This window comes from Entelurus aequoreus, linkage group LG19, assembly GCF_033978785.1.
Source record: "Entelurus aequoreus isolate RoL-2023_Sb linkage group LG19, RoL_Eaeq_v1.1, whole genome shotgun sequence".
NCBI lineage: Eukaryota > Metazoa > Chordata > Actinopteri > Syngnathiformes > Syngnathidae > Entelurus > Entelurus aequoreus.
This window is the reverse complement of record NC_084749.1, coordinates 37,929,441-37,942,786: the sequence shown is the minus strand read 5'-3', so window position 1 is coordinate 37,942,786 and position 13,346 is coordinate 37,929,441. Positions and strand designations below refer to the sequence as shown.

The window sequence follows — 13,346 nt, the reverse complement described above, 5'->3', positions numbered from 1 at the left end:
TTATATAGCTGCTAGAGGACTTAAGGGGCTGATTAAAACAAATTAAATTGATAAGTTTTGCTGTCCTTTAGTATTTTTGAATGGCTTTTGTTTTTTTCACATAGTATATACTAGAGATGTCGGCAGGCCGATATTTTTGGCCGATAAATGCTTTAAAATGTAATATCGGAAATTATCGGTATCAACCTCCCGGGAGACTCCCGAATTTCAGTGCCCCTCCCGAAAATCTCGCGGGGCAACCATTCTACCGAATTTCTCCCGATTTCCACCCAAACAACATTATTGGGGGCGTGCCTTAAAGGCACTGCCTTTAGCGTCCTTTACAACCTGTCGTCACGTCCGCTTTTCCACCATACAAACAGCGTGCCGCATAATATATGCAGCTTTTACACACACATAAGTGAATGCAAAGCATACTTGATCATCAGCCATACAGGTCACACTGAGGGTGTCCATACAAACAACCCTAACACTGTTACAAATATGCGCCACACTGTGAACCCACACCAAACAAGAATGACAAACACATTTCGGGAGAACATCCGCACCGTAACACAACATAAACACAACAGAACAAATACCCAGAACCCTTTGCAGCACTAACTCTTCCGTGACGCTACAATATACACCCCCTGCTACCACCAAACCCCCCTCCTCCCCATCTCCCGAATTCGGAGGTCTCAAGGTTGGCAAGTATGCTCTAGTATACTCTGGACCAGGGGTGGGCAATTAATTTTTACCGGGGGCCGCATGAGCAACCCGAGCACTGCTGGAGGGCCACATCGACAATATTTCAATTACATTTTGCTCAATATTATTTTTGATATATACCGTAAGATAAATAATAATAATAATTAATAATAATAGTAATACTTCAACATAGTGTGTGTAACAGCATTCCATGACTAATATAAATAAATTAACATTAATAATAAATGACAGTAAAATAAGCACACGTATGACTGAGGAGTCATAGTGTAACTTTGTGTGATGTTTGAGTTGTCCGACTTTTTGTGTGGCCATAAACGCACCAGTGGTTTAGTGCTATGCATGTTGGTGACAGATGACAAGTTGGTTTTGGCCTGGTTTGTACGGCAGAAAATGACTAGTTTTTCGAGATAGAAGTGTTTTACTTATGTTTTTGGTGTGGTTATGGCCGAATATAAACAGTTTTGCTCAATAAAGTGATCGATATAATTCCTGTCCTCGAAGCATCTCGATAGACGTTACAATAATTGAACGGTGTTCAATTGAACGGTGTTGACGAACACCGTTAGGGCCGCTTGTTGTCACTGTCACTCAAAGTTGCATTGCAAAATTACATAGAATAAATATGTTTATTTTGTTTAGAATTCAGATGGGATTTGATTTGGTGCGCGGCATATATTTGCTGCGCGCAGCAGACGCTTGAACAGTGCGCAATTGCGCAGGCACGCACCTTAGAGGGAACGTTGCTTGGCAGTCCATGTCTTGTTGGAAACACGCCATTCTTCATCAACTTTTCTCTTTTTAGCGTCTCGGGTGTAAACCGTGCATCACTTGTCGCTGCATGTGCACCTTCACTCGCAGGTTACACACGGACACACGCCCATAAATAATAATTTTCAAAATAAAAGCAGCACAGTTGTATTGCGCGCACGACATAGATGTTTTTTCAACTTTATTTTGTAATTAATGATTGCAGCTGTTCACATTCACTCACAATCACGCACATGCCCACACGGAAGTAATACAAATAACGATTTTCAAAACAAAAGCAGCACCGTTGTATTGCACACTCAACATAGATACTTTTTAAAATGTATTTTGTAATTTATAATTGGCCTCACGCGGGCCGGACAGGGACGCACAAAGGGCCGGATGCGGCCCGCGGGCCGCAGAATGCCCAGGTCTGCTCTGGACTGAAGCTGTGTGCCTTCATTGTTTTTGTAGCTGCTGTTTTGAGGCATGTTTAAAAAAATAAAAAATAATGCACTTTGTGAAAGTCAAAGTATAGTATTTCCCATAGTTGTAGTGGGTATCAGGATTATCTCAGGGAGAGCATGTCCCAAATTCCAAGTTGCTGTTTTGAGGCATGTTAAAAAAAAAAAAAAGCACTTTGTGACTTCAATAATAAATATGGCAGTGCCATGTTGGCACTTTTTTCCCTAACTGGAGTTGAAGTTGTTCTCTTATTTTGGAAAACCTTGTTTTTGATTGATTGATTGAAACGTGTATTAGTAGATTGCACAGTACAGTACATATTCCGTACAATTGACCACTAAATGGTAACACCCAAATACGTTTTTCAACTTGTTTAAGTCGGGGTTCACGTTAATCAATTCATGGTAAAGTTACATTGTTTAATGCATCCAGCGGGGCATCACAACAAAATTAGGCATAATAATGTGTTAATTCCACGAATATCGGATATCGGCAAAAAAGCCATTATCGGACATCTCTAGTATATACAGTACAGGCCAAAAGTTTGGACACACCTTCTCATTTGAATTTTTTCTTTGTTTTCATGACTATTGACATTGTAGATTGTCACTGAAGGCGTCAAAACTATGACACCTGTGAAGTGAAAACCATTTCAGATGACTGCCTCTTGAAGCTCATCGAGAGAAATGAATTGATTAACGTGGACCCCGACTTAAACAAGTTGAAAAACTTATTCGGGTGTTACCATTTAGTGGTCAATTGAACGGAATATGTACTGTACTGTGCAATCTACTAATAAAAGTCTCAATCAATCAAAAAAAAAAAAGAATGCCAAGAGTGTGCAAAGGGAGGCTATTTTGCAGAAACTAAAATATAAAACATGTTTTTAGTAATGTCACCTTTTTTTTGTTAAGTACATAACTCCACATGTGTTCATTCATAGTTTTGATGCCTTCAGTGACAATCTACAATGTAAATAGTCATGAAAATAAAGAAAACGCGTTGAATGTCCAAACTGTATATCATAAAAATATTTCTTATATAAAAAATGTAATTCTTGAAGTATGCATTTTTGTGTATTGATCGGACTAAGTGCAGCCTCTCTCAAATGCACCTTCAGTGGTAAAAATAAATTTAAAAAAAAGTGTACAGTAGATGCACTGCACGATTGCTTCTAAAATGCCCATAAAAAGTGATAAATGTCCACTGTATGTTTGAAAATATAGCAAAAGGCCACAGGTTGGAGTGTGCAGTAAATGAAATTGTCTTTGTGGTGATGCCCCGTATAGTACACGCAAAAATCCTCATCTAAATAAGGCAGTCAGCACCACTTTACTCACACGCAGTCTTAGTAAATCACAGGCAACACGGCCAGTAATAGTAGCCGCTAGGGTTGTACAGTATACCGGTATTAGTTTAGTACCGCAATACTAATGAATCATATTCGGTACTATACCGCCTCTAAAAAGCACCGGTGCCCCACCCCACCGACCCTCGTCGTCGTCACGTCGTGTCATTGTTGGTTTTACGAGCAGATGAGCATGTTCAGCAGCGCACAATCATGGAGTACTTACAAGCAGACAGTGTGTAGACAGAAAAGGGAGAACGGACGCATTTTGGCTTAAAAACTAACGATAAAGGTGAAGTTATAACACTGAAACGCCCTCAAAAAGAGGTGATTTAAGACATGGCTAGCTAGCTAGCGGCTTAAATCAAGCCGCAGTCTGCAGTGTTGTAGCTACTTCTAAATCACTAATCCTCGTCTCCATGGCGACAAACAAAGTACGTTTCTTACAAGTATCATCCCTGCAGGACGAGGAATAGCTAAACATGTTTCACTACACACCGTAGCTCACCGGCATCAAAATGTAAACAAACGCCATTGGTGGATCTACACCTGACATCCACTGTAATGATATCAAGTACAGGAGCGCATCTAATCGATACTACTGTGATTACGTCGATATTTTTTGGCATCACAACATCTTCTTTCGTTTAAAAAAAATGTATATTATGTTTATAAACTCAGGAAATATGTCCCTGGACTTCGAATCCTGTAACTACTTGGTATCGGATTGATACCCAAATGTGTGGTATCATCCAAAACTAATGTAAAGCATCCGAACAACAGAAGAATAAGCGACTATTACATTTTAACAGAAGTGTAGATAGAACATGTTAAAAGAGAAAGTAAGCAGATATTAACAGTAAATGAACAAGTAGATTAATAATACATTTTTACAGTTTGTCCCTCATCATTTTGACAAAATAGAATGATAAATGACACAATATGTTACTGCATGCGTCAGCAGACTAAATTAGGAGTCTTTGTTTGTTTACTTACTACTAAAAGACAAGTTGCCTTGTATGTTCACTATTTTATTTAAGGACACATTTGCAATAAGAAACGTATGTTTAATGTACCCTAAGATTTGTTTTTAAAATAAAGCCAGCAATGTAATTGTTTGTGGTCCCCTTTATTTAGAAAAAGTATCGAAAAGTAGGCCTACTGAAAAGTATCGAAATAATTTTGGTACGAGTACCAGTACCAAATTATTGGCATCGGGACAACACTAGTAGACACTATTTTATCGATTTACCATGAATATATTAACGTGGACCCCGACTTAAACAAGTTGAAAAACGTATTCGGGTGTTACCATTTAGTGGTCAATTGTACGGAATATGTACTGTACTGTGCAATCTACTAATAAAAGTCTCAATCAATCAATCAATCAATCAATCAATCAATCAATCAATCAATCAATCAATCGATTGCTCACGCTGTTTGAGTTTGAGTTTGAGTTTATTTATTTACAGTTTCTTTTCAACATGTTCGAAAAGGAGTAGGAAGAAGCAGAGCTTATTTAATCCTACCCCTTTTCTTTACATAACAGTTGCAAAACTTTTTGTTCACTTCCTGTTCACAATTTTTTCACAATAAACTCCATAAGTAATCACAATAAAAATAAATAAATAAATAATAGTAAGAATTTAATAATAATAATTGGTGAAGTAAGATCGTAGTATTTGGATCTTAGTAAATCAGGACCATATTGTAGCTAACAACCAAATGATATGAATAAAGCAATGTTATTACTGTATTAGCACAGACAAAAGTGCATGATGGAGCAGCGTGTACATGTGATGTCACATTTCTGACTTCCCCCTCATATATGCCTGCAAGTAAAAACATCAAACTTATCTGTAAAAAAAAAACCAATGCTTTGTAGTGCCACAGACATAGATGTAATTGCGTGTTACCCCCACTAGATGGCGGCAGTCTCATTCATTTTTAACACTGGTCAAAGTCCATATGTGCAAATAAAGTGACATTAATTCACAACACAACTGTGATGTGAGCACACATACAAACCATCATAATAGGCTTTCAAGAACATGTTTAACTAACTCTGAATATCCTATTTTTCTGTAACTGTCACAGATGACAAATTTAAGCAGACATACGATAAAAACAGAACACATTTAAATGTGTGATTTTTTTGTGCATTGCTGTACATCCCCACAATGACCTGTAAAAATCATTTCCATTTTCATGGATCAAAAAATATGGGTGGAAACAAACTAGTATGCAAAAAGGGGTCAGAAAATATTGGCATTTGAATATTCAGCAAATGTTGACCAAACATGAACTAATTACATCAAATACTGGTACCGGTACAAAATTATTTAGATACTTTGATACTTTTCTAAATAAAGGGGATCACACAAAATTGCATTATTGGCTTTATTTTAACAACAAATTTTAGGGTACATTAAACATATGTTTCTTATTGCAAGTTTGTCCTTAAATAAAATAGTGAACATACAAGACAACTTGTCTTTTAGTAGTAAGTAAGCAAACAAAAGCTCCTAATTTAGCTGCTGACGTATGCAGTAACATATTATCATTCTATTATTTTGTCAAAATTATTAAGGATAAGTGGTAGAAAATGAATTATTAATCTACTTGTTAATTTACTGTTAATATCTGCTTACTTTATCTTTTAACATGTTCTATCTACACTTCTGTTAAAATTTAGTAATCATTTTTTCTTCTGTTGTTTGGATATTTATTTAAGGAAGATTTAGTTTACCCAGTCCTTGCGAAAGGATTGTGTACCTCTGAAAGAATCAATCCTACTGCCATTTTACAACCATTCAAATCAGGAATTGTATCTAATCTGCAACTCAACTGCTGACAGACGGTCTAAATATTTTGTTTCAAGCAAAACAAACTTACCTGAGTTGCCCATAGATAATCAAGGCGTAGCTTCAAGTCGAGCTGTCTTGAGTGGAGAACCAGAGCACCAGAAAACAGCAACACAGCCAACACAGGATCATATCCGCGGGTGTGTAAAAACCCACCACTGAAAGATAGGAAAACATGAACTTTCTAAATAAAATATGCTTACACTTTGCTGGAGTTATTGTGAATTGAAGTTGTGGTTATTGTCAAAAAATATTACCATCCCAAATTAGATTACAGTGGAAAGGACACTTTAGAACAGGGGTGTCAAACTCGTTTTCATTGAGGGCCACTTCGCAGTTAAGGTTGCCATCAGAGGGCCGCATTTAACAATGACTAATACATGTATATATATAATACATTAACACTGTTTATTTTTTTACATAAGCTGCAAAAAAAATCTTTAAATTTTACTTTAAATCTGTCGCTCAGTCACCAGAATTATAACAATTGTATTGTTTGTGCTATGGCGCCACCTTTTGAACAAGTTCACTCTCTACGCTCACTAGTTTAGTGCGGGGGTCAGCAACCCGCGGCTCTAGAGCCATATGCGGCTCTTGAGCGGCACCCTAATTGTTAGAAGGTCCACAGTCTAATATGTTTGTGCTTACGCTTCACTGATGAGAGTATTTGGCGAGCACCAGTTTGTCCTACTAATTTCAGCGGCCCTTGAACTCACCGTTGTGTGGACTGTGACTCAACAGTTTGTTTACATGGCGGGGCGGTATAGCTCGGTTGGTGGAGCGGCCGTGCCAGCAACTTGAGGGTTGCAGGTTCAATCCCGCTTCCACCATCGTAGTAACTGCCGTTGTGTCCTTGGGCAAGACACTTTACCCACCTGCTCCCAGTGCCACCCCCACTGGTTTAAATGTAACTTAGATATTGGGTTTCACTATGTAAAGCGCTTTGAGTCACTAGAGAAAAGCACTATATAAATATAATTAACTTCACTTCACATGTACAACTCTCTCCCACGCTGCCAGAGAAGGACATGTTTTATGGCACTCCTTGTTTGTCTCATTTTGTCCACCAAACGTTTTATACTGTGGGTGAATGCACAAAGGTGAGCTTTGTTGATGTTATTGACTTGTTGGAGCGTTAATCAGGCATATTTGGTCACTGCATGACTGCAAGCTAATCAATACTAACATGCTATTTAGGCTAGCTGTATGTACATGTTGCCTCATTATGCTTCGTTTGTAGGTATATTTGAGCTCATTTAATTTCCTTTACTTATATCCTCTGTGTATTTAGTTTTTTTTTTCCATGTTTCCATGTTTCATGACACATTATCTGTATGTAAAATTAACTGCATTTCTGATAGTGCCATGTTGTTCCAGACCACAGCAAACGTTAGCCAGCTTGCAAAGATTGTAATAAATCCATTAGAAGAAGACAGCCTGCTGTTTCCTTTAACTTGGACACACACATCTATACCTTTGGCCATTCTAAGACAGTCATTTCCAGGAGTTATCTCACCCTCTGAGGAGTTTTACAATGTTGTAAAAATGTGTAGAATAGATATTACATTTCAACATTTTTGTCAACAAAGATTTGCGTCAGTCTGCGACACTTAGTCATTTTGATAGTAGGCTAATATAGCTAATTATCCACTTACATCATGTGTTGCCATCATTATAACACTTATACAAGTCTTTTAATTTTTTGCGGCTCCAAACAGATTACTTTTTTGTATTTTTTGGTCCAATATGGACCAATAGGGACGGCGTGGCGAAGTTGGTAGAGTGGCCGTGTCAGCAATCGGAGTGTTGCTGGTTACTGGGGTTCAATCCCCACCTTCTACCATCCTAGTCACCTCCGTTGTGTCCTTGGGCAAGACACTTCACCCTTGCTCCTGATGGCTGCTGGTTAGCGCCTTGCATGGCAGCTCCCTCCATCAGTGTGTGAATGTGTGGGTGAATGTGGAAATACTGTCAAAGCGCTTTGAGTACCTTGAAGGTAGAAAAGCGCTATACAAGTATAACCCATTTATCTTTTAATTATGGCTCTTTCAACATTTTAGGTTGCCGACCCCTGATTTAGTGCTTTGAACCGTTATGTTTGTTTTCATTCATCACTCCAAGCAACTTTGTAAGTTTTACAATATATCTAAAACAATTCAATTTTACTGGTATTAAACTACTGTTTTCATGCATATTTGTATGTGCTATCATAATGTAATGAAGTTAGCGTCGTTAACATTAGCTAATATGCTAGCACATTTACAAGTGTCTGTGTTAGTATGATTACCTTACAATGGCATTTTTTGTATTGATTAACAAATTCCTCAGTAAATTCACCGAAACGTCACCGTGGAGTAACTGAGTCTGTTTAACTGATTGAAGAGCTGGCTTCTGCAGCTGGTGTGAGTCAGTGACGATGACTGCGGTTTTGTGTGATCAGCCATTTTTCTGCCATGTTACGGCACCGTTTGGCAACAGTTACGGTATATTAATAAATATTTATAAAATATTTCTGCGTAAATAACTAATATCTTGAAACATATTTTTTTATTTTATAATTTAGTGGGTGCATGCTATAATACGGTACAGTAACTGTAATAAAAGGCCAAAATAAAAAGAGTAAACACATTTTTTTTAAAAGTATATACCCTGAAAATGTGTTTTATTGTTTGTCCTATGGCGCCATCTTTTGGACAGGTTTGTTCACTGCAGGTGTTGCAATGTCGTTTCATTTACCGGTAGCGCTTTCAAGCGAAAGTAAAGTCTAGCCGTCCATAGCATTTCTACTCGTATGGATTCTTCATTCATCACTCCAAGCACCGTCTGTAAGTTTTACAATATAACTAAAACTGTTTATACTTACTGAACCGTCCCAAGTGTGATGTCTGTAGGAGTGTTTTCATGTGTATTTGTATGGGCTATTGTAATGTAATGACGCTAGCATCGTTAGGATTAGCTAATAGGCTAACACGTTCACGAGTGCCTGTGTCAGTATTATTAACTTACAACGGCAGTCTTTTTGTATTGTTTCAGTTTTAAAAATTCCTCAGCAAACTCACCAAGATGTCACAGTAGAGTTATTTAGACTGTTGATGACTTCTGTTTTGTTTGATCATCCGTTTTACTGCCATGTTACAAGCACCATTTGGAAACAATTATGGTATGTAAATAAACATTTACAAAATCTTTCTGAGTAAATAACTTATTTCTAGAGATGTCCGATAATGGCTTTTTTGCCGATATCCGATATTGTCCAACATCCCACTGGGTTGTGAGTTTTTTCTTACCCTTATGTGGGCTCTGAACCGAGGATGTTGTTGTGGCTTGTGCAGCCCTTTGAGACACTTGTGATTTAGGGCTATATAAATAAACATTGATTGATTGATTGATTTAATACACGCAAAATAAATTCAACCCATCTTCTTTCTGACTGGTCAGGAGTGGCCAGTTGTTCCCATTGTACACTTTAATTGTAAGACATATTGACTCTTAAATGAGTCAGGCAACTCAAAAGCAGGCTAAAACGGGGCTGTTTGGGACCAGCTTTACTCTTACCCGACAGCTTGGCGATAACCGCTGGTCTCCATGACGACGGTGTAGGTGACAGACAGGATGAGGAGCAGGAGGATCTTTGGAAGTGAAGACACTCTGAGGTAAGGGACAATAGTGAGTGTACCAGCTAGACAAGACAATAGCGCATATGCCATGTTTGGGACGGCTCTATCTGCAGCTGCGGTGTTGGGGGGTTCTACACCAAACACATCTGATTGGCTGGAGTTTGATCTAAGTCGACCCCATGGAATAAATACTACCTAGAAGAATGGAAGAACAAATGTGTGTCAGTCTGACAGCTCATCACCAGGTGATCCACAATAAACACCAAGATTGGTCATGTTTAATGTACAAAACCCAAAACCAGTGAAGCTGGCACGTTGTTTTTGCAAATAATCATTAACTTAGAATTCAATGGCAGCAACACATTGCAAAACAGTTGGCACAGGGGCATTTTTACCACTGTGATACATGGCCTTACCTTTTAACAACACTCGCTAAACGTTTGGGAACTGAGGAGACCAATTTATTAAGCTTCTCAGGTGGAATTATTTCCCATTCTTGCTTGATGTACAGCTTAAGTTGTTCAACAGTCCGGTGTCTCAGTCGTGGTATTTTAGGCTTCATAATGCGCCACACATTTTCAATGGGAGACAGGTCTGGACTACAGGCAGGCCAGTCTAGTACCCGCACTCTTTTACTATGAAGCCACACTGTTGTAACACGTGGCTTGGCATTGTCTTGCTGAAATAAGCAGGGGCGTCCATGATCACGTTGCTTGGATGGCAAAATATGTTGCTCCAAAACCTGTATGTACCTTTCAGCATTAATGGTGCCTTCACAGATGTGTAAGTTACCCATGCCTTGGGCACTAATACACCCCCATACCATCACAGATGCTGGCTTTTGAACTTTGCGCCTATAACAATCCGGATGGTTCTTTTCCCCTTTGTTCCGGAGGACACGACGTCCGCAGTTTCCAAAAACAATTTGAAATGTGGACTCGTCAGACCACAGAACACTTTTCCACTTTGAATCAGTCCATCTTAGATGAGCTCGGGCCCAGCGAAGCCGGCAGCGGTTCTGGGTGTTGTTGATAAATGGCTTTGACTTTGCATAGTAGAGTTTTAACTTGCAATTACAGCTGGAGCGATAAACTGTAGTTACTGACAGTGGCTTTCTGAAGTGTTCCTGAGACCATGTGGTGATATCCTTTACACACTGATGTCGCTTTTTGATGCAATACCGCCTGAGGGATCGAAGGTCCGTAATATCATCGCTTATGTGCAGCGATTTCTCCAGATTCTCTGAACCTTTTGATAATATTATGGACCGTAGATGGTGGATCGCCTAAATTCTTTGCAAAAACTTGTTGAGAAATGTTGTACTTCAACTGTTCTACAATTTGCTCACGCATTTGTTTACAAAGTGGTGACCCTTTACCCCATCCTTGTTTGTGAATGACTGAGCATTTCATGGAAGCTGCTTTTATACCCAATCAGGGCACCCACCTGTTCCCAATTAGCCTGTTCACCTGTGGGATGTTTCAAATAAGTGTTTGATGAGCATTCCTCAACTTTCTCAGTCTTTTTTTGTCAGTTGCGCCAGCTTTTTTTAAACATGTTGCAGGCATCAAATTCCAACTGAGCTAATATTTGCAAAAAATAAAGTTTTACAGTTCGAACGTTAAGTATGTTGATTTTGCAGTCTATTCAATTGAATATAAGTTGAAAAGGATTAGCAAATCATTTTTGTTTTTTATTTACGATTTACACAATGTGCCAACTTCACTGGTTTTGAGGTTTGTACTTGGTACAACAAATACAATTAACCAAAAAATGAAATACAATGAAAAATATGAAATATTATATTTAGTTTACAACAGGAGTATGTTAACTTTTCCACCCAGGGCCACATACAGCGATATGTGAATATGTGGGGGGAACTTTGATACGTTTTGTGCCAAAAAAGCGGAAATTAATGCAACGTCTTGCTTTGGTGAACAAAACCAAACAATATTTAATACTATATCTAACCTAAAAAATATTTGTTTTATATTTGGATTATGCAAGGGCCAAAGAAAAATAAGATGCTTAGATAAAAAAACACACATTTTGGACACTACTAGTTTAAGTTAGGTTTCTATGTTTGTTGTAATGAAAGTAAAGCAATTCAAACAATAAACAGTAACAGTTTAAACAGTGAATTATAATTTTGTCTTTAATAAATTACAATTCCTTATAGCCTTAAATGCAGCATTAATTGCACCAGCTTGTAGCCTTGTTTACCAGCTAAACTGAACAATGCCACACTACTCTTGTCCACTTGTCCATGTACGTATTTGAACAAACAGGAGACTTCATTGATGCATTTGTTTACAGAGTAGACCTACGATGCAAGACACACTTCTTGTCTCTCGCTTGATTTGCATCGTGAGAGAAAATTGAACGCCTCTGCACCAAAACAACGGGTCTTTACCGAAAAATCGGATTGCCAATAGAAGTACTCTGAAACCTCGATTTACGAACGTCTCTATTTGCGAACCTTTTCCGTCTACGAACCTTTAGATTCAGCCTAAAGTGTGTGCAAACACTGTCTCAGTGTACGAACGCTTCATTCGTTTATTCATTCATTCATTTTGTGTGATGCTGAAAGCCCTATGGGGGCTGCCTTTTTAATGACATCACTTCCTGTTAGGGTTGTACGGTACACCAGTATTGGTATAGTACCGCGATACTAATGAATCATTCGGTACTATACTGCCTCTTAATCGTACCGGTCTCACAATGCCATTGGTGGATCTACACCTGACATCCACTGTAATGATACCAAGTACAGGAGCGTTTCGAGTGGATACTACTATGATTACATCGGTATTTTTAGCATCACAAAATCCTTTTCCGTTTTTTAAAAATGTATATTATGTTTATAAACTCAGGAAATATGTCTCTGGACACATGAGGACTTTGAATATGACCAATGTATGATCCTGTAACTACTTGGTATCGGATTGATACCTACATTTTTGGTGTCATCCAAAACTAATGTAAAGCATCCAAACAACAAAAGAATAAGTAATTATTACATTTTAACAGAAGTGCAGATAGAACATGTTAAAAGAAAAAGTAAGCAGATATTAACAGTAAAGGAACAAGTAGATTAATAGTCAATTTTTACAGCTTGTCCCTCATAATTTTGATAAACTAATAGAATGATAAATGACACAATATGTTACTGCATATGTCAGCAGACTAATTAGGAGCCTTTGTTTGCTTACTTACTACTGAAAGACAAGTTGTCTTGTATGTTCACTATTTTATTTAAGGACACAATTGTTCTTCGATTGCAATAAGAAACATATGTTTAATGTACCGTAAGATTTTTTGTTAAAATAAAGCCAATAATGCAATTTTTTAGTGGTCCCCTTTATTTAGAAAAGTACCGAAAAGTATCGAAATACATTTGAGTACTGTTACTAAAATATTGGTATTGGGACAACACTATCCCAGACTATTCAAAAAATGTCACAAATATTCACCAACACAAGAACAGAAGGTAAAACAATTATTTTCCTTTGTTTGTTCTTTATTGTAACAACATGGTTGGTAACGTTTTGGAGCGCACAAAAGGCAAAGGGACTTTGGTGTGTGTGCACGCCG

General features: G+C 38.0%; 1 protein-coding gene across 1 annotated transcript in view; it reads right to left on the bottom strand.

The window, feature by feature from the left end:
• Nucleotides 1-13,346, bottom strand: part of adcy1a (adenylate cyclase 1a) — a 272,153-nt gene that overhangs the window by 48,637 nt on the left and 210,170 nt on the right. Inside the window, exons 13-14 of the mRNA XM_062028481.1 lie at nt 9,691-9,947; nt 6,167-6,293 (exon numbers count right to left, since the gene is read on the bottom strand). Coding sequence (XP_061884465.1) covers nt 6,167-6,293; nt 9,691-9,947 — 384 coding nt within the window. The remainder of the gene's footprint in view (nt 1-6,166; nt 6,294-9,690; nt 9,948-13,346) is intronic.